The sequence below is a fragment of the Epargyreus clarus genome, unplaced genomic scaffold, assembly GCF_041222505.1.
Source record: "Epargyreus clarus isolate Ecla_fem2 unplaced genomic scaffold, WU_Ecla_fem_2.2 ptg000035l, whole genome shotgun sequence".
Classification (NCBI taxonomy): Eukaryota; Metazoa; Arthropoda; class Insecta; order Lepidoptera; family Hesperiidae; genus Epargyreus; species Epargyreus clarus.
Genome location: NW_027332240.1, coordinates 4,892,089 through 4,906,597, shown reverse-complemented (window position 1 = coordinate 4,906,597; position 14,509 = coordinate 4,892,089). Strand labels below are relative to the sequence as shown.

At 35.5% G+C, this 14,509-nt stretch overlaps 1 protein-coding gene across 1 annotated transcript in view; it reads left to right on the top strand.

Annotated features, from left to right (window-relative positions):
• The first annotated feature begins 5,627 nt into the window (after window positions 1–5,627).
• Cbp53E (Calbindin 53E) overlaps window positions 5,628–14,509 on the top strand; it is a 69,322-nt gene continuing 60,440 nt past the window's right edge. Inside the window, exon 1 of the mRNA XM_073092015.1 lies at window positions 5,628–5,868. Within this exon, the coding sequence (XP_072948116.1) occupies window positions 5,712–5,868 (157 nt within the window). The 5' untranslated portion in view covers window positions 5,628–5,711. The remainder of the gene's footprint in view (window positions 5,869–14,509) is intronic.

The following is a 14,509-nucleotide window of genomic DNA, read 5'->3' as shown; positions in this document are numbered from 1 at the left end:
TCAAATTTTCATGTATTTTTATTTTTAGTATGTGTTGACTGAGCAGCTGTAGAAGTAAATGCTTTGATCAGCTCCCACTTGGATTGTTTGTTACCTACTATCAAATTGACTTTTAGGAGTTCGGTTGCACTTCAACCGAGCAAATAGTCCACCGGATGGTAAATGATCACCGTCACCGACCGTCGATCACCGACAGACGGACAGACGGACAGACAGACGGACGGACAGACAGACGAACGGACAGGCGGACAGACGGACAGACAGCAGAGTCAATAATCTGTTCTTAACGGTTGGGTACGGAATCCTAAAAATTTACAGCCCAATGCCGATATTATTATCGCTTTTTTATAATATAGTAGCAGTCCACCTGATGGTAAGTGGCTACGGCTGCCAATGGGCATCTGTAATCAATCCCAAATAGGATTAAATTCCTACCTGAGGTCGGCCACAGATGTGCCGCTACCCTTGAGAACTAAACTGGAACGCCTCGGAAAAGTGTGTCTCCCTTACCATACCCTTCAAACCTAAACACAGCAGCGCTTAACACTGTTGTTATTAGGTAGAAATAGATGTGGCGGTGGTGCCGCCGGAGTTGAACCACAAAGAATTCTACCACCTTCAAAGACGATTTAGGACACAAGTTTATTAAACTCAGAAAAGTAAAACATTGTTCCTAACGTATTTCGAGGCCAAATAGTTTTATTGTTCCGAATAAATTAAAAGCAAGAGCTTAATTGAAATAATTAAGATGTAAGTACTACGATAAAAGCCGTTTTCATTGCGAAGGCTGCCTAGGCTTTTAGGTACGTGCTCTCAATTGATTTAGGCCAGCTGTTCTCAACTTGAGAACAATGAAGGGATATTATAATTCATTGATGAACACCAAGTATATTTTTTATGAACGAACCTTAGACTTGTATAAAAATAATGATAGTTATAAGTTATAATAATACTTTTTATAAACATGCGGCATCTATATTTGTCTTTTACTCTTTGTTATAATGTGTAAGGGAAAAACATATACAAACGCCTTCATTTTACATAAAATTATTTGTCGAAATAAGTCAAATAAACGAATAGTTATCTATTATCTCATAACATATATAATATTATCTCACTCAAATTTATGAACAAAGTATTAAAAAAACTTTTTGATTTAATTATCACGCATATTCCTAAGCTTTTTTAGATTAGTTAGTTTGAAATAAATATAAATAGAAATTTGAGATGTGAAATAAACAGTTTCATTTCATTTATTAGATTACCTCTAATTGGGGTTCTTTGAAGAATTCACAGTTCAGCAACCTTTGTGATTTGAACATAACCTCAAAGAAAATTCGTAAATATATATATCTTCGAAATAACCTCATTTCAACGAAACATTCCACCATGAAATGTGATGTAAAAATATGAATGTAAAATCCTTAACAGAGCTGAGCTCTACTTCACTGGTGGCAATTGCTTCTGCTTTATAAATCACAAATGACTGATGTACATCGATCTACTCGCATCTCTGGGAAGGGATGCTTGAATACTAACTTAATACCAGTGATATATAAGTGGTTTAAAGCTTCACCAATCAGGGGATTCCAATTACAGGCACGGACCTCTGATTTTCAATATGTGAATATTAGAAATTAATGATGACTTGCTTAAACGGTAAAAACATCGTTAGGAAATTTGAATGTCTAAGTTTTAAAAAAGGTTCTCAAAAGTATAAGAACCGCTAAACGCATTTGGTCAGTGCAGGACTATGGCGTTCACCCTTCTTAAACGGCGAGGATAGGAGTCCCGTGCCCAGCAGTGGCACAAATGGTAAAAAAAGTTATAAAGATTGAAAGCCACTATCTTGTCAAGGCTTATGGTGGTAAATTGAATATTTCGCAGTCAAGTGGGTAAAGTGAGGCCTAAATAATTTAAAGGGTTCACACGTAATTTTACGGGCCCTTTCCGCAATAACAGATGATGCCCAAGTCATTTATAATTCGCGCGCCATTTCTGGAAATGTCTTTTTTTCTTTTTTTAAGGGCCGATTTTTCAATCCTCAGTTAGTGGACTTTATCTATCGAATAAAATTAAAAATTAAAGGGAAAATTGTTGTTAATAAAATTATATTGCCCAATTTCTTAATATATTAAAAATAGCAGATATTTAGCATATTAATATTACCAGTTATATTTTGTTGATCTAGCAGGAAAGTAATTCAATTATTTTATCTTTACTGTATTCGGAAAAACATATATAACTGTTTATTTTTAGATCTAAAAGGTAAGGCTGTAGTAAACCTTACCATTTAGAAATCATAGATTAGTAAAGATGACTCACTCCTAACAAGAAAACGTTGAATTTTGACAATTGAAAATATTTGAAATAGTCGCGTAAAAAAGTTTTGCCACATCTCCGTGCTAAAATGTCCCTAAAATATTTGAAATAATTATTTATTTATTATGTAAATTACGCAGTATTAGTTGTTTATTCGTAAATTTTCTCTTAAAATGTTATTATTTGTCAATAGTTTAAAAATAGAACTTACTAATAAGCTTCATTCAATTTTGTGGCTTCATTCAATTTCAAGGCGGCGAAGTATCTTTACTAATCTATGACCATAAGTTATTATCTGGGAAACACATTCTATGAAAATATGAGTCATACCAGCTTTTTATGAAGTCAGCAATGTAACCCAAGCAATAAAACGCCTGTCAAATATCAGCGTTAATAAAATCCCCTTACAAATTGCCATTGCCTGACATGGATGGCGATATCCACTTTCTACTGGTAGTATTGTTCGAGTTATACTAGTACAGTCGGTGTTTAGAATAAGTTCTATATATTTACAAGAAGGTCTAGTCTTTAGTTTGTCTTTGACTTTTAAAAATAATGTTTATTTTTTCTTATTTTATAATGTTCGAATTAAAAATGGATGCAGCGACAGTCTTGACATTTTGATTTATTTTATATTTTCAAAAAGTGTCCAACAGTCGGTAAATAAAGTTTATCTTTAGCCAGCTTGCGGAAGGTAATGTTTCTGAGGGTATGTATGACTCATCCTTTGAAATGCCCTTCAACCCAAGGTTAATTTTAACATATGAGGATTCTTCTAAATTGTGGAAGTGAAATAGGTTTAAAGGTGGTAGAACCTTTTGTGGTTCGACTCCAGCGGCACCACCGCCACATCTATTTCTGCCTCATAACAGCAGTGTTGTGTTCTGGTTTGAAGGGTGTGGTTGAGGAGACATACTTTTCGGAGGCGTCCCAGCTTAGTCCTCAGGAGTAGCGGCGCATCTGTTACCGACCTCAGGTTGGAATCTAATCATATCTGGGGTTGATTACATATGTCCATGGGCGGCAGTAGCCACTTACCATCAGATGAACTGCATTCTCGTCTGCTACTCTATTATAAAAAATATGTTTATAGCGCATAAGTACGTCACTTTTTAACCAGAGATCGTATACTACAAAATGGCGTCGATTTAGCGCCTATTTATAACGATATTAAAAATTCTGAGGGCAAGGTTGCCGCTTTCAAATAAAACGAAGGTAACAGAGTGACAAAGGGACGAATAAAGTACCTTATAAACTGCTTACCTGTTATAACAATAATGTTTGTATATCGGTACCATTAACATATCATTATGTGATTTGCAAATGTGCGTTGGCCTAATCCAAAACTATGACGAAAATTAAAAAATCTTAAAAATTGTAATAACGCCGATTTTGTTAAAATCAAAACTGCATGGTTGGAGTTTTAAAGAATCCGTTTCCCTTGGGAATCGAACGAGTGTATATTAAAACACACATCCTGTATTATTTCACTTACAGATAGATCATACTTAGATAAAAATTCCAAGAAGTACCTAATTATAAATAACAAACTTAATGAAAATGATATTTTTTAAGAAAATACAATTTTCTATACATTCTTATCATAGATAGCGTAGCGAAAAAATTCTAAGTCTATAATTCTGATACTAAACCTATCTTTACTTACTTACCAGTTCTTAATATGTATGTCCATTTATTGAATACATACGTATAACCATACATTAGTAAAGATACTTCGCCGCCTTGAAATTGAATGAAGCCGCAAATGGCTTATTATAGTAAGTTCTTTTTTTGAATTCTTGACAAATAAAAACATTTTTAGAGAAAATTTACGAATAAATAACTAATACTGCGTAATTTTCATGATAATTAAATAATTTATAATAAAATTTCAAATATTTTAGGGACATTTTAGCACGGAGACGTGGCAAAAATTTTTTACGCAACTGTTTCAATTCACAAAACTGGGTACATTTTCTTGTTAGGAGTGAGTAATCTTTACTAATCTATGACATAGGTAAACAATTTGCATACATAAAACTCCACGAAAATATATAAAAATACCATGTAGCAATAAAGGATCGCGGCTGACAAATAAACGCGCAAATAAACAGTATCTGGCTATAAATAGCGAATGCCACGAGTAACAATTTGCGGACCCCGAGATAAAACATTCCGTATGAAACGGAATGTTATTAGGACGATACATTGCTGACTCCCACACAGTTTTAGGGTTCCGTACCCAGAGGGTTTTTTTATAACTTTTGGTCTGAAATTCTTCTTTTCACCCATAGATTAGTAAAGATTACTCACTCCTAACAAGAAAATGTAACCAGTTTAGACAATTGAAATAGTCAATGTCATCTATTTTCGTGTTTGAAAAATATAAACAAGTGTAGTTTTTAGATCATTTACGAATAAACGATTTTTCTCCACACTTTTTCTTCAATTTCGTGTTTTTGTACCACTTAAATGCACATGTCGGCATTGTTCCGCGTAAATTACATCACGACAGCCATTAAATTAATTCCGTATTTAACGGAATGTTATTAGGAGGATACATTGCTGACTCCCACACAGTTTTAGGGTTACGTTTATATCTAGTATCTTATAGTGTTGGGATTTCAAATTTTTCTTCTAAATCTAGATTTTTATTATACCCTTTACGTCATTAAATTATTTTTGTTGGCTTATCGTTTGCTTTAAAAAACATTGAAAAAAGTTTTTATTTTTTTAATATTTGTGGTGCTGTCTTGAATTCTTTTTTGGCTTAGATACATTTACTTTTTTGTATTTATTAATAAAGTTTCTTTTAATTCTGCTTTATGTTATTGGATTTTCTACATCGGGCCAAACTTATTGTATACTTTAACTTTTTTCCTGAATTGGAAAAGTTTCGTTTGACGTCATTTTTTTCGTTTTCTTCTCATCATTCCATTTCATTCATAAGCGGCCTATTACTGTGTGTATCATATCGGTTTAATTAATAATTCAACGATGTATTGTGTTTGTGTGTAGAATTATTTTTTCAAAAAAATCTTTTTTTTTGTTCCAGATGAAAATAAATGAAATCGCCGGATATATCCTCACAACTGAAATAAATTTTATCTATAAAAAATAAACATATTAATCTTATGTAAAAATTAAAGTCCCCTAAACATTAACGCACAGACAATAATCCAAGCCAAATTAATTATTTAATATAAATGTAGTATTCATATTTAATTAAAATATTTACATACATTAATCGAAGATTAAAAATTCATATTTATAAATAAAAAGAGAAATATATTATCTGTGCATTATTTATTCTTATATTTACAAAAATAAAAAGAAAAATACTCTCTGAGATTTTTTTATCTGTCAAATTGTTGCACAGATAATAAAAAATGAGTTTCGATTCGAACGGTTCGGCTAAAAAGCTGAATTTGAATTTGGAAAGGGCGAATAACTTTATGAGGCAGTTCCGCGACCCGGATTCCAGGGAATTGAAGAAACTGTCCGCGAATCAATTTATGGAAGTCTGGAGCCACTACGATAGAGATGGTGAGTGTTTATTTTTATATTATTGACTAATTTTACCACGATTTTATTAGCTTGACATGTATGTTTGTATGTAACGGAACCTTTAACTCGATTTTATCCACTTTGAACGATCCAATTAATTTAAAATTTTGAACAATTATCATGAACCGATGTCAATACATGATTCAAGTAATTTTATCCCATTCACTTCATCAGGATCGTCAGGAATCGGGATTAACGATTTTCCTTGCGCGATTTTAGCATGGTTTTTAGTTTTTAAACTATAAATATTTTTTACAGTAATCGGATTTATAATAATTGTGTTTCGTTTAAACGTTTCGAATAGTAGATATATTGAATACATGCACAGTAACACATATCAGATCAGACTGACGTCATATATAGTACCGCATAAAAAACTCTTTACATCAAAAAGGTTACATGCCGCATCCACACAATTGTCAATCCCTCACAAATTCAAACGTGTGGTTAGACATTTGCAATAGCTTGTAACTTTTGATGAGTATTGTAATGGTTTGGAGTTTACAGCAATCGAAAGAGTGCGGACGCTACATAACATTCCTATAAAAATATTTTTTAAATAATTAAGAAAAAAACAGTCTTATGACGTCACAATACGGATTGTACTAGTCGAATAACTATAAAATGAAATAAAACTGGGAGATCTTATAATAAAATACTTTATATGATAAAAGCTCATGAAGCTTAATTGCTGGCTACACTTAGTATAAAGCTCGCTAAAGGAGGGTAAATTTGCACAAAGCTTCCGTAACTTTGAACTGCTACTTGAAATAAGCTCCTTTGCTGGTGGAGCTTATACCGACTGTTGTAAACTAGAGCTTTTTAATTAAATAAACTTTTGATTAACATTAGTTGCATTCTCTTGATGGTGAGTGGTTTTTACTGTCCAGGGATATCTCTAACCAACTAGATTAGATTTCCACCTGACTTCGCATCTATCCTTACTCCTGAGGACTAAGCTTTTTTTATAATTATATAGGAATAGCAGACGAGCATGCAGTTCACCTGATGGTAAGTGGCTGCTGCCGCTCATGAACAACTGTAATCAACCCCAGATAAGATTTGATTACTACCTGAGTTTGGCCACAGATGCATTACCCTTAAGGACTAAGCTGGAATGCCTTGGAAAAGTTTGTCTCCCCTTACCCTTCAAACCAGAACACAGCAGCTTAACACTGCTGTTATGAGGCAGAAATAGGTGTGGCGGTGGTACCGCCGGAGTCGAACCACAAAGGGTTCTACCACCTTCAGTTACTACTTTATATTTTCTTTTTCCATGCAACTAGCATAGAAAAAGAAAATATAAAGTTTAAACGTAAACGAAAGAGGTTGAAAGGCGAAGTAAACTAACAGGATGATTCAGGGATTAAAACGGGTAGAGGGTTAAGAGGGAATTAAATTTTCCCGTGTTTCAGAGACACAAGTGACAAGTACTCTTATGTTCGTGTCCTTTAGAAAGGGCATGAGGGTTCACAAGTGATTCTTATATAAGGAATGTATATTATAGCCAACCGTTGAAACGGCCTCCTAATCGAGTGGTCTGAGGTTTGAGTCCCAGGTAGGTATCTAATTATTGTATATTGTGCGTATTAGAAATTAATTCTCACTTACTTTGTTGGTGAAGAAAAACATTATGAGGTACAGCCTCATTTCCAGGCACGTACCTCTAATTATTCAAAATTATGTGTGTAATTAATTATCACTTACTTTAACCGTTAAGAAAAATATCATGTGGTAACCTGTAAGCTTAAGATCTTAAAAAGTTTTTAGAGAATACTAATACCAATTTGAAGGTGGTAGAACCCTTTGTGGTTCGACTCCGGCGGCACCACCGCCACACCTATTTCTACCTAATAACAGCAGGGTTAAGCGCTGCTGTGTTCCGGTTTGAAGGCTGTGGTAAGGGAGACAGACTTTTCCGAGGCGTTCCAGCTTATTCCTCAGGAGTAGCAGCGCATCTGTGGCCCACCTCAGGTAGGAATATCTAATCCTATCTGGGGTTGATTAAAGATGTCCATGGGCGGCAGTAGCTACTTATCATCAGGTGGACTGCATGCTCGTCTGCTACTCTTATATTATAAAAAAAAAACGCATGTGGCAAGCGCGGTGGACTATGGCCTAATCCTCCTCTCAGAGGAGACCTGTACCCAATAGTGAGACAGTCATGTGCTCACATCGATATGTGTAACTTTCTGTCAATTAAAATAAAATATTAAATACTCGTATATACCTAGCGATATTAAGTAAACATTATCAAGGTTTTCTATTCAAGAAACACTTACATTAAATTTTACACTAACACAATCTGAGGTAATTAACAGCTGGAATACATTTCAGATCGACTTAGTACCGATTGATAGTGGATGTACCCGAGGATGACGCTTTTCCTTATGTGTATTATATAAAAATTCCACGCCCTTAGGGTATACACAGAGAAACCATTACCATTGTAAAAAACATCATATGTACCTAAATTACTGATTACTGTAGTTAGGTATAGTCCTCGCCAAACTGCTAGTCCGCTCTGAAGTTGTCGCGAGCAGGTGTCATACAATTGGCTATGGCGACGCGATTCATTACTATATTTAGAGCGGACTAGAAGTATTACGTGGACCATACCACATCTAATATCATATTTTTATATAAGTTATTTTTAAATAAACAGCACAAACGGACAATCTCATTTCATTTATTATAATAAACAGCTACATAGGTACGTAAATATCATATTATTTAGTTATTATAGGTAATAATAATTAAAAAATTCGTGCGCATAATGGAAGTATGGATAAAAATCTTTTTGTTATTTAACCATGGCGTGTTGAGATAAAAACGACGTTTAGCACCCACGTAGCCTAAATATAAAAAGTTTAGTCATTTTTAGGGTTCCGTAACCAAAGGGTAAAAACGAAACCCTCTTATTAAGCCTCCGCTGTCTGTCCGACTGTCTGTTTGTCACAGGGCTCTATCTCCTGTAAAATCAGCCGTTCACTATTATAATAGTTCACAATTTATATTAGAAATTAATTATCACTTGCTTCAACGGTGAAGGTAAACATCGTGTGAAAACCTGCATACCTAAGAGTTCTTTCAAAATAAATATATCCCAAACATAATTATGTGAAGTCTATCAAATCGCACTTGGCCAACGCAGTGGACTATGGCCTAATCCTTCTCATTCTGAGACCAGCAGTGGAACAGTAGTGGGACGACGATACAAAACACTGAAGCGAAGTATAAAGACCAAAGCTACTCAAACAACAATAAAGTTGGAAACAGATTAACAACAGTCCGTCACCTCTCCCTACCTTTAGATCAGAATAACGAAACTCGACAACTCATCCGTCAAAATGAAAATTTCAAAGCCCAAAGCCTACACAAACTTTGTTTGTGACATCGCTACTTTTGCTGAAGAAATTTAATATCCTGAGGCATTCGACTGGAATTTCTAAGTTAATATTGATGCCCTCTTAAAAAGTTTGAAGTTAATTATGAATATTGTAAAGTTTGCTTTTAAATGTTTGATTAAAAAGCTCTTTAGATATTTTTACTTAGCTTTGTTTTTGTAATGAAACATAATTTAATATTTTATTTTAGATTAGATTCTTAAGTAATACTTATAAAAGTAATTATAATTTTTAAATAGCGACTACATAACAGAATAATCCTGTAGAAGTGATTTTCCAAAAACCGTGTTACACTATTTCTGACCACTAATGCTTGCTGCAAAATGGTGTGATTTAAAATATAACTTTCAACCCCGACGTAACCTCTTAAGGTCTAAAATAACAAAAAATCCTTCCTTAGTGGGTTTCTACGTCATAAAAGAACCTATTGTGCAAGTATTAGTATTATTATATTTTCAGTAGTTTAGTCTCTGCTGTGGTGTATGTCAGTTTGTAAGTCTGTCACTACATTTTATAGAGCCGCGTTTCCCATCCTGTGGTCCGCGGATCCCTGGGGGTCCGCGAGTATATGTATGGGGGTCCACGGTGTCATCTCTGGACCATACATAAATCGCTCATTAAATGCAAAAGGGCCGCTTTACTGCTTTTTTTCAACCACATACCTATGTGAAAAGGAATTCTCTACTCTAATTTATACAAAAAACAAATACAGAAACAGATTACAAGTAGAATCTGATTTGAGATTACAGCTTAGTAGCAGCATCAACCCGAATATCCCTGATTTAGTTGCAAAAAAGCAACATCAACCTTCACATTTTTTTTCATATTTTTTTATAATAAACAGTTTTAATTACCTTCTGTATTTGTTTTTTTGTATCTGTAATAACTAAAATAAATACCTAAGCGTTGTTTTGCTGTTTATTTTATTAAGGGGTTCGTGAAAACTGTGCTTGATTTCCTAAGGGTCCGTGGACTGAAAAAGGCTGGGAAACGCTATTCTAGAGTATTTAGTAAATTTGTGCCGTTTTTGAAAATTTCCTCTACATAGTAATGTTTTTCAACTACTGAAAGCTACACCGCTGAGAAGCGCTTAGAAATTAAGTAATAAAAGGAAATGTCATTCAAAACGTTGCTCAGATTTTCCAGTCGAAGTCAAAGGAAATATTTTTTGTTATTTTTCCATTGCTTGATGCTTCATTCATTACGCTTTAAGAGATTTGTAGGTAATATTCTTCTGTCTAAGAGAGTATTTTGAGCTAGTAGTTAAAATGTTCAAAAGTTCAATAGTGAGATCGTAAATTAGTAAAGATTACTCACTCCTAACAAGAAAATGTACCCAGTTTTGAGAATTGAAATAGTTGCGTAAAAAAGTTTTGCCACGTCTCCGTGCTAAATCTCCCTAAAATATTTGAAATAATTCTTTATTTATTATGTAAATTACGCAGTATTAGTTATTTAATCGTAAACTTTCTCTAAAAATGTTTTTATTTGTCAAGAATTCAAAAAAATAACTTACTAATAAGCCGTTTGTGGCTTCATTCAATTTCAAGGCGGCGAAGTATCTTAACTAATCTATGAGTGGGATATTAATGGGTTGATGATGATGATATTTAAAGTCGTCAGCGTATTACTGTCCTGCTGATGACCACTGGTTTCCTCTCAGTGTTAGGAGTTAGGCCATACTCCACCACGCTGGCCAAGTGTCAATTTGCAAACTTCACGAACTTCTTCACCCGGGGACGACCCGCGTGGCGGAGCGGTCACTATGCCGGTCTGACGCGCAGAGGGTTCGATCCCCGGCCAGACAGATTTCTAAATGATGAATTTAGTTCCGTTTCTGGGTCTGGGTGTTTGTGTATTTGTCTCTGTGTGTGTCCATGGTACCCATGATACAGGGAATCCTAATGTGGGGCTGTGAGTGTAGAAAGCGTTACTTATGCTTCACGAACTCCCAAGCGTTCAAATTGCTGTTTTTTTTTTACCTTCGCCGTTGATCATTTATTTTATTGATTATTTATTTCACTGATCATTTATTTCTAATGCATTGCATGAAGCATTGAAGATCAGAGTCTGTCTAGAATTTGAACTTTTAACCCCAATAGATATGGTGTTTCAACCCCTAAGCTATCACCGTTTATTTTTGGTAAAATTAAGTAATACTTTGACTAATATCACTTATGAAGAGAAATTGTGGTGAAGGTGTTAGGGTCCTGGGACTTAAATCCGGCTCGAAGGACCAATGTTAGGGTCCTGGGACTTAAATGAGAGAGTGGACTGTATTTTGCTGGTTTAATAAGGCCGCTTAATTACATCAGGGTTTCCCGGTCAAACAATATTTAAATAGAAATCGTCCGTGGCCGACGGAGGTCGCAAGCGTGAGTAGTGTTCGGCTCGTACCGCCACCGCACCGCCCGCGCCGATGACGTTGCCCGCCTCCTCCGCCCGCGCGTCTCCTCCCGTGCGTGTTACGTAGGAATCTTAACAGAAGGTTAAAGATGAATGTCAGGGTTAGGAATAGGGATGTTATTGATATGAACTTTCGGATCTGGATATAGATATGGATTTATTAAAAACGAGCTTTTGCCTGCGGCTTTGCTGGCGTTACGAAGTAATATTTTCATCCCCTATTTTATCCCGTTGGGGGTAGAATTGATCAAAATCCTTTCTTAGCGGATGCCTACGTCATAACATCTACCTGCATGCCAAATTTCAGCCCGATCCAGTGGTTTGGGCTGTGCGTTGATAGATCACTACGTGAGTCACCTTTGAGTTATATATATTTAGATATTATATCAGTTTCGGATATGGAATTATTTCGGATTACCCGATAGTTCCGAATAATTTCGGCTACTTATATACTTCATGGGCTTTGTTAGGAAAAAAAGAAAAGTGTGTGTGTGTCAGCTACGACGCACGATTGGAGTTTACTCCGTAAACGTTGCCGCCCAGCGACATGTATACATGTCCGAAACGAAATGTACCGTAACCGTCCACGGACATGTATACATGTCCGAGTTTAGCACCTTCGTATTTGGCTTATTTTAAATTATCTATGTTTTATTTGTGGCTAAAAATACTTTTAATATGTAGTCTGTGAACCTATTTTACCGATACAACGCATTCCTTCGCGTCACTAGTACAAAAAAATAAAATTATGACATTTCTATTCAGTGACTTCACTGGTGTTGCGCGTAAAGTGTGGATATATATGTTTGTCTCTTTCTACGTAACGCCTCAACTTTTCGTGTTACACTTGATTTTACTCCTCATAAAATTTTCGTACCGGGCCTTATAACTCAAATCGTTTCTTAAGGAGTAAACTCCAAAAACCTTAAATAGGTATTGTGTGTAAATTAGTGTGTTAATTATTTAGACTTCGCCCTTATCCGAAATGATCCGAAACCTTTAAATCGTATTCGATATCCGATAGTTTCGGTTACGGAGCTCCAAAGCAACCATAGTTATGAAGCTTGAATTGAAGGTGGTAGAACCCTTTGTGGTTCAACTCCGGCTGCACCACCGCTACACCTATTTCTGCCTAATAACAGCAGTGTTAGGCGCTGCTGTGTTCCGTTTTGACGGGTGTGGTAAGGGAGACATACTTTTCCGAGGCATTCCAGCTTAGTCCTCAAGGGTAGCAGCGCATCTGTAGCCGACCTCAGGTAGGAACATCTAATCCTATCTGGGGTTGATTACAGATGTCCATGGGCGGCAGTAGTCACTTACCATCAGGTGGACTGCATGCTCGTCTGCTACTACTTTATTATATATATAAAAAAGCTTGAATTCCCTTTTATTTTTTCACTGTGACATATTTGTGATTAATTATTTATTTCAGAGTTCAGAGAACGATTCTCGAACAATGTTGGAGCACGCAACGTTTTCAAGGGCGCAATTAAATAATTAATTGTGAATTATTTCAATACAGATTGTTATCTTAAATGTATATTTGAAGGTGGTAGAACCCTTTGTGGTTCGACCATAGACTTAGAATTTTTTCGCTACGCTAGGTTCGACTCCGGCGGCACCACCGCCACACCTATTTCTACCTAATAACAGCAGTGTTAGGCGCTGTGGCATCTGTGGCCGACCTCAGGTAGGAATATCTAATCCTATCTGGGGTTGATTACAGATGTCCATGGGCGGCAGTAGCCACTTACCATCAGGTGGACTGCATGCTCGTGTGCTACTCTTATATTATAAAAAAAAATCCGCGTAAAACTGTTAGTCCGCTCTGAATATAGTAATAAATCGCGTCACCGTACCAAATTGTATGACTACAACTCGCAACAACTTCAGAGCGGACTTTCAGTTTGGTGCGGACTATACACGCTCACCTTTACCCGCGGCTTCGTTCGCGATCAGTACCTTTAGTATGACTTTTAAGGTTTTTACAAAATGACTGTTTTTGCATTTGTTTACGTATTTCCCATACATTTCCAATCAGTTCTGATACTGTCCGCCAGGGGCGCTAATTACTGATTAAAAATCCCTTTCCATTTTTAAGAAGTGCCTCAAATTCCCAAATAAATGACGTTTTAACAAGCTCAAAGATAATTTAACTTTCTCTTACAGAATTGTACTAAAGATTAGTCGAATAAAAATACAGGGTACGTTCTACACAGTTAAAACTTTAAAAATCCAATAACACTAAGTATGAAAAGAAGGATTTTACAAATGCTTGCAATTTCCATGTAACAAAGGTTCCGTATACATTACGTCTCATAAAATTTTATGGGTGACAGCGCGAAAGATGCAATTATTCTATATCCGCCCTAAGAACTAGGGTTGTACATTTTTATTTGCAACACAACGTTTGCCGGGTCAGCTAGTAATTCTAGCTGACCCGGCAAACGTTGTGTTGCCATATAAATAAAAAAACGTTAAGAGTGAACAACCCTTATCACTTAGGGGTATGAAAAATAGATAGTAGCAAATTCTCAGACCTATTGAATATGCTTATAAAATTTGGTGAAAATCGGTAAAGCCGTTTCGGAGGAGGACGGTAACTAACATTGTGACACGAGAATTTTATAAGATATTATGATAAAGAAGAGAAAGAAAAAAAGCAGTGATGGGAAGAAAAAAGCAGCCTGGTGTTTAAGACACTCAGCCTCTTGATCTAGGGGTACTTGGTTCAAATCTCAGACCGCTGATTTTTCAAAGTTATGTGCGTATTAGAAATTGATTATTATCACTTGCTTAAAACGGTG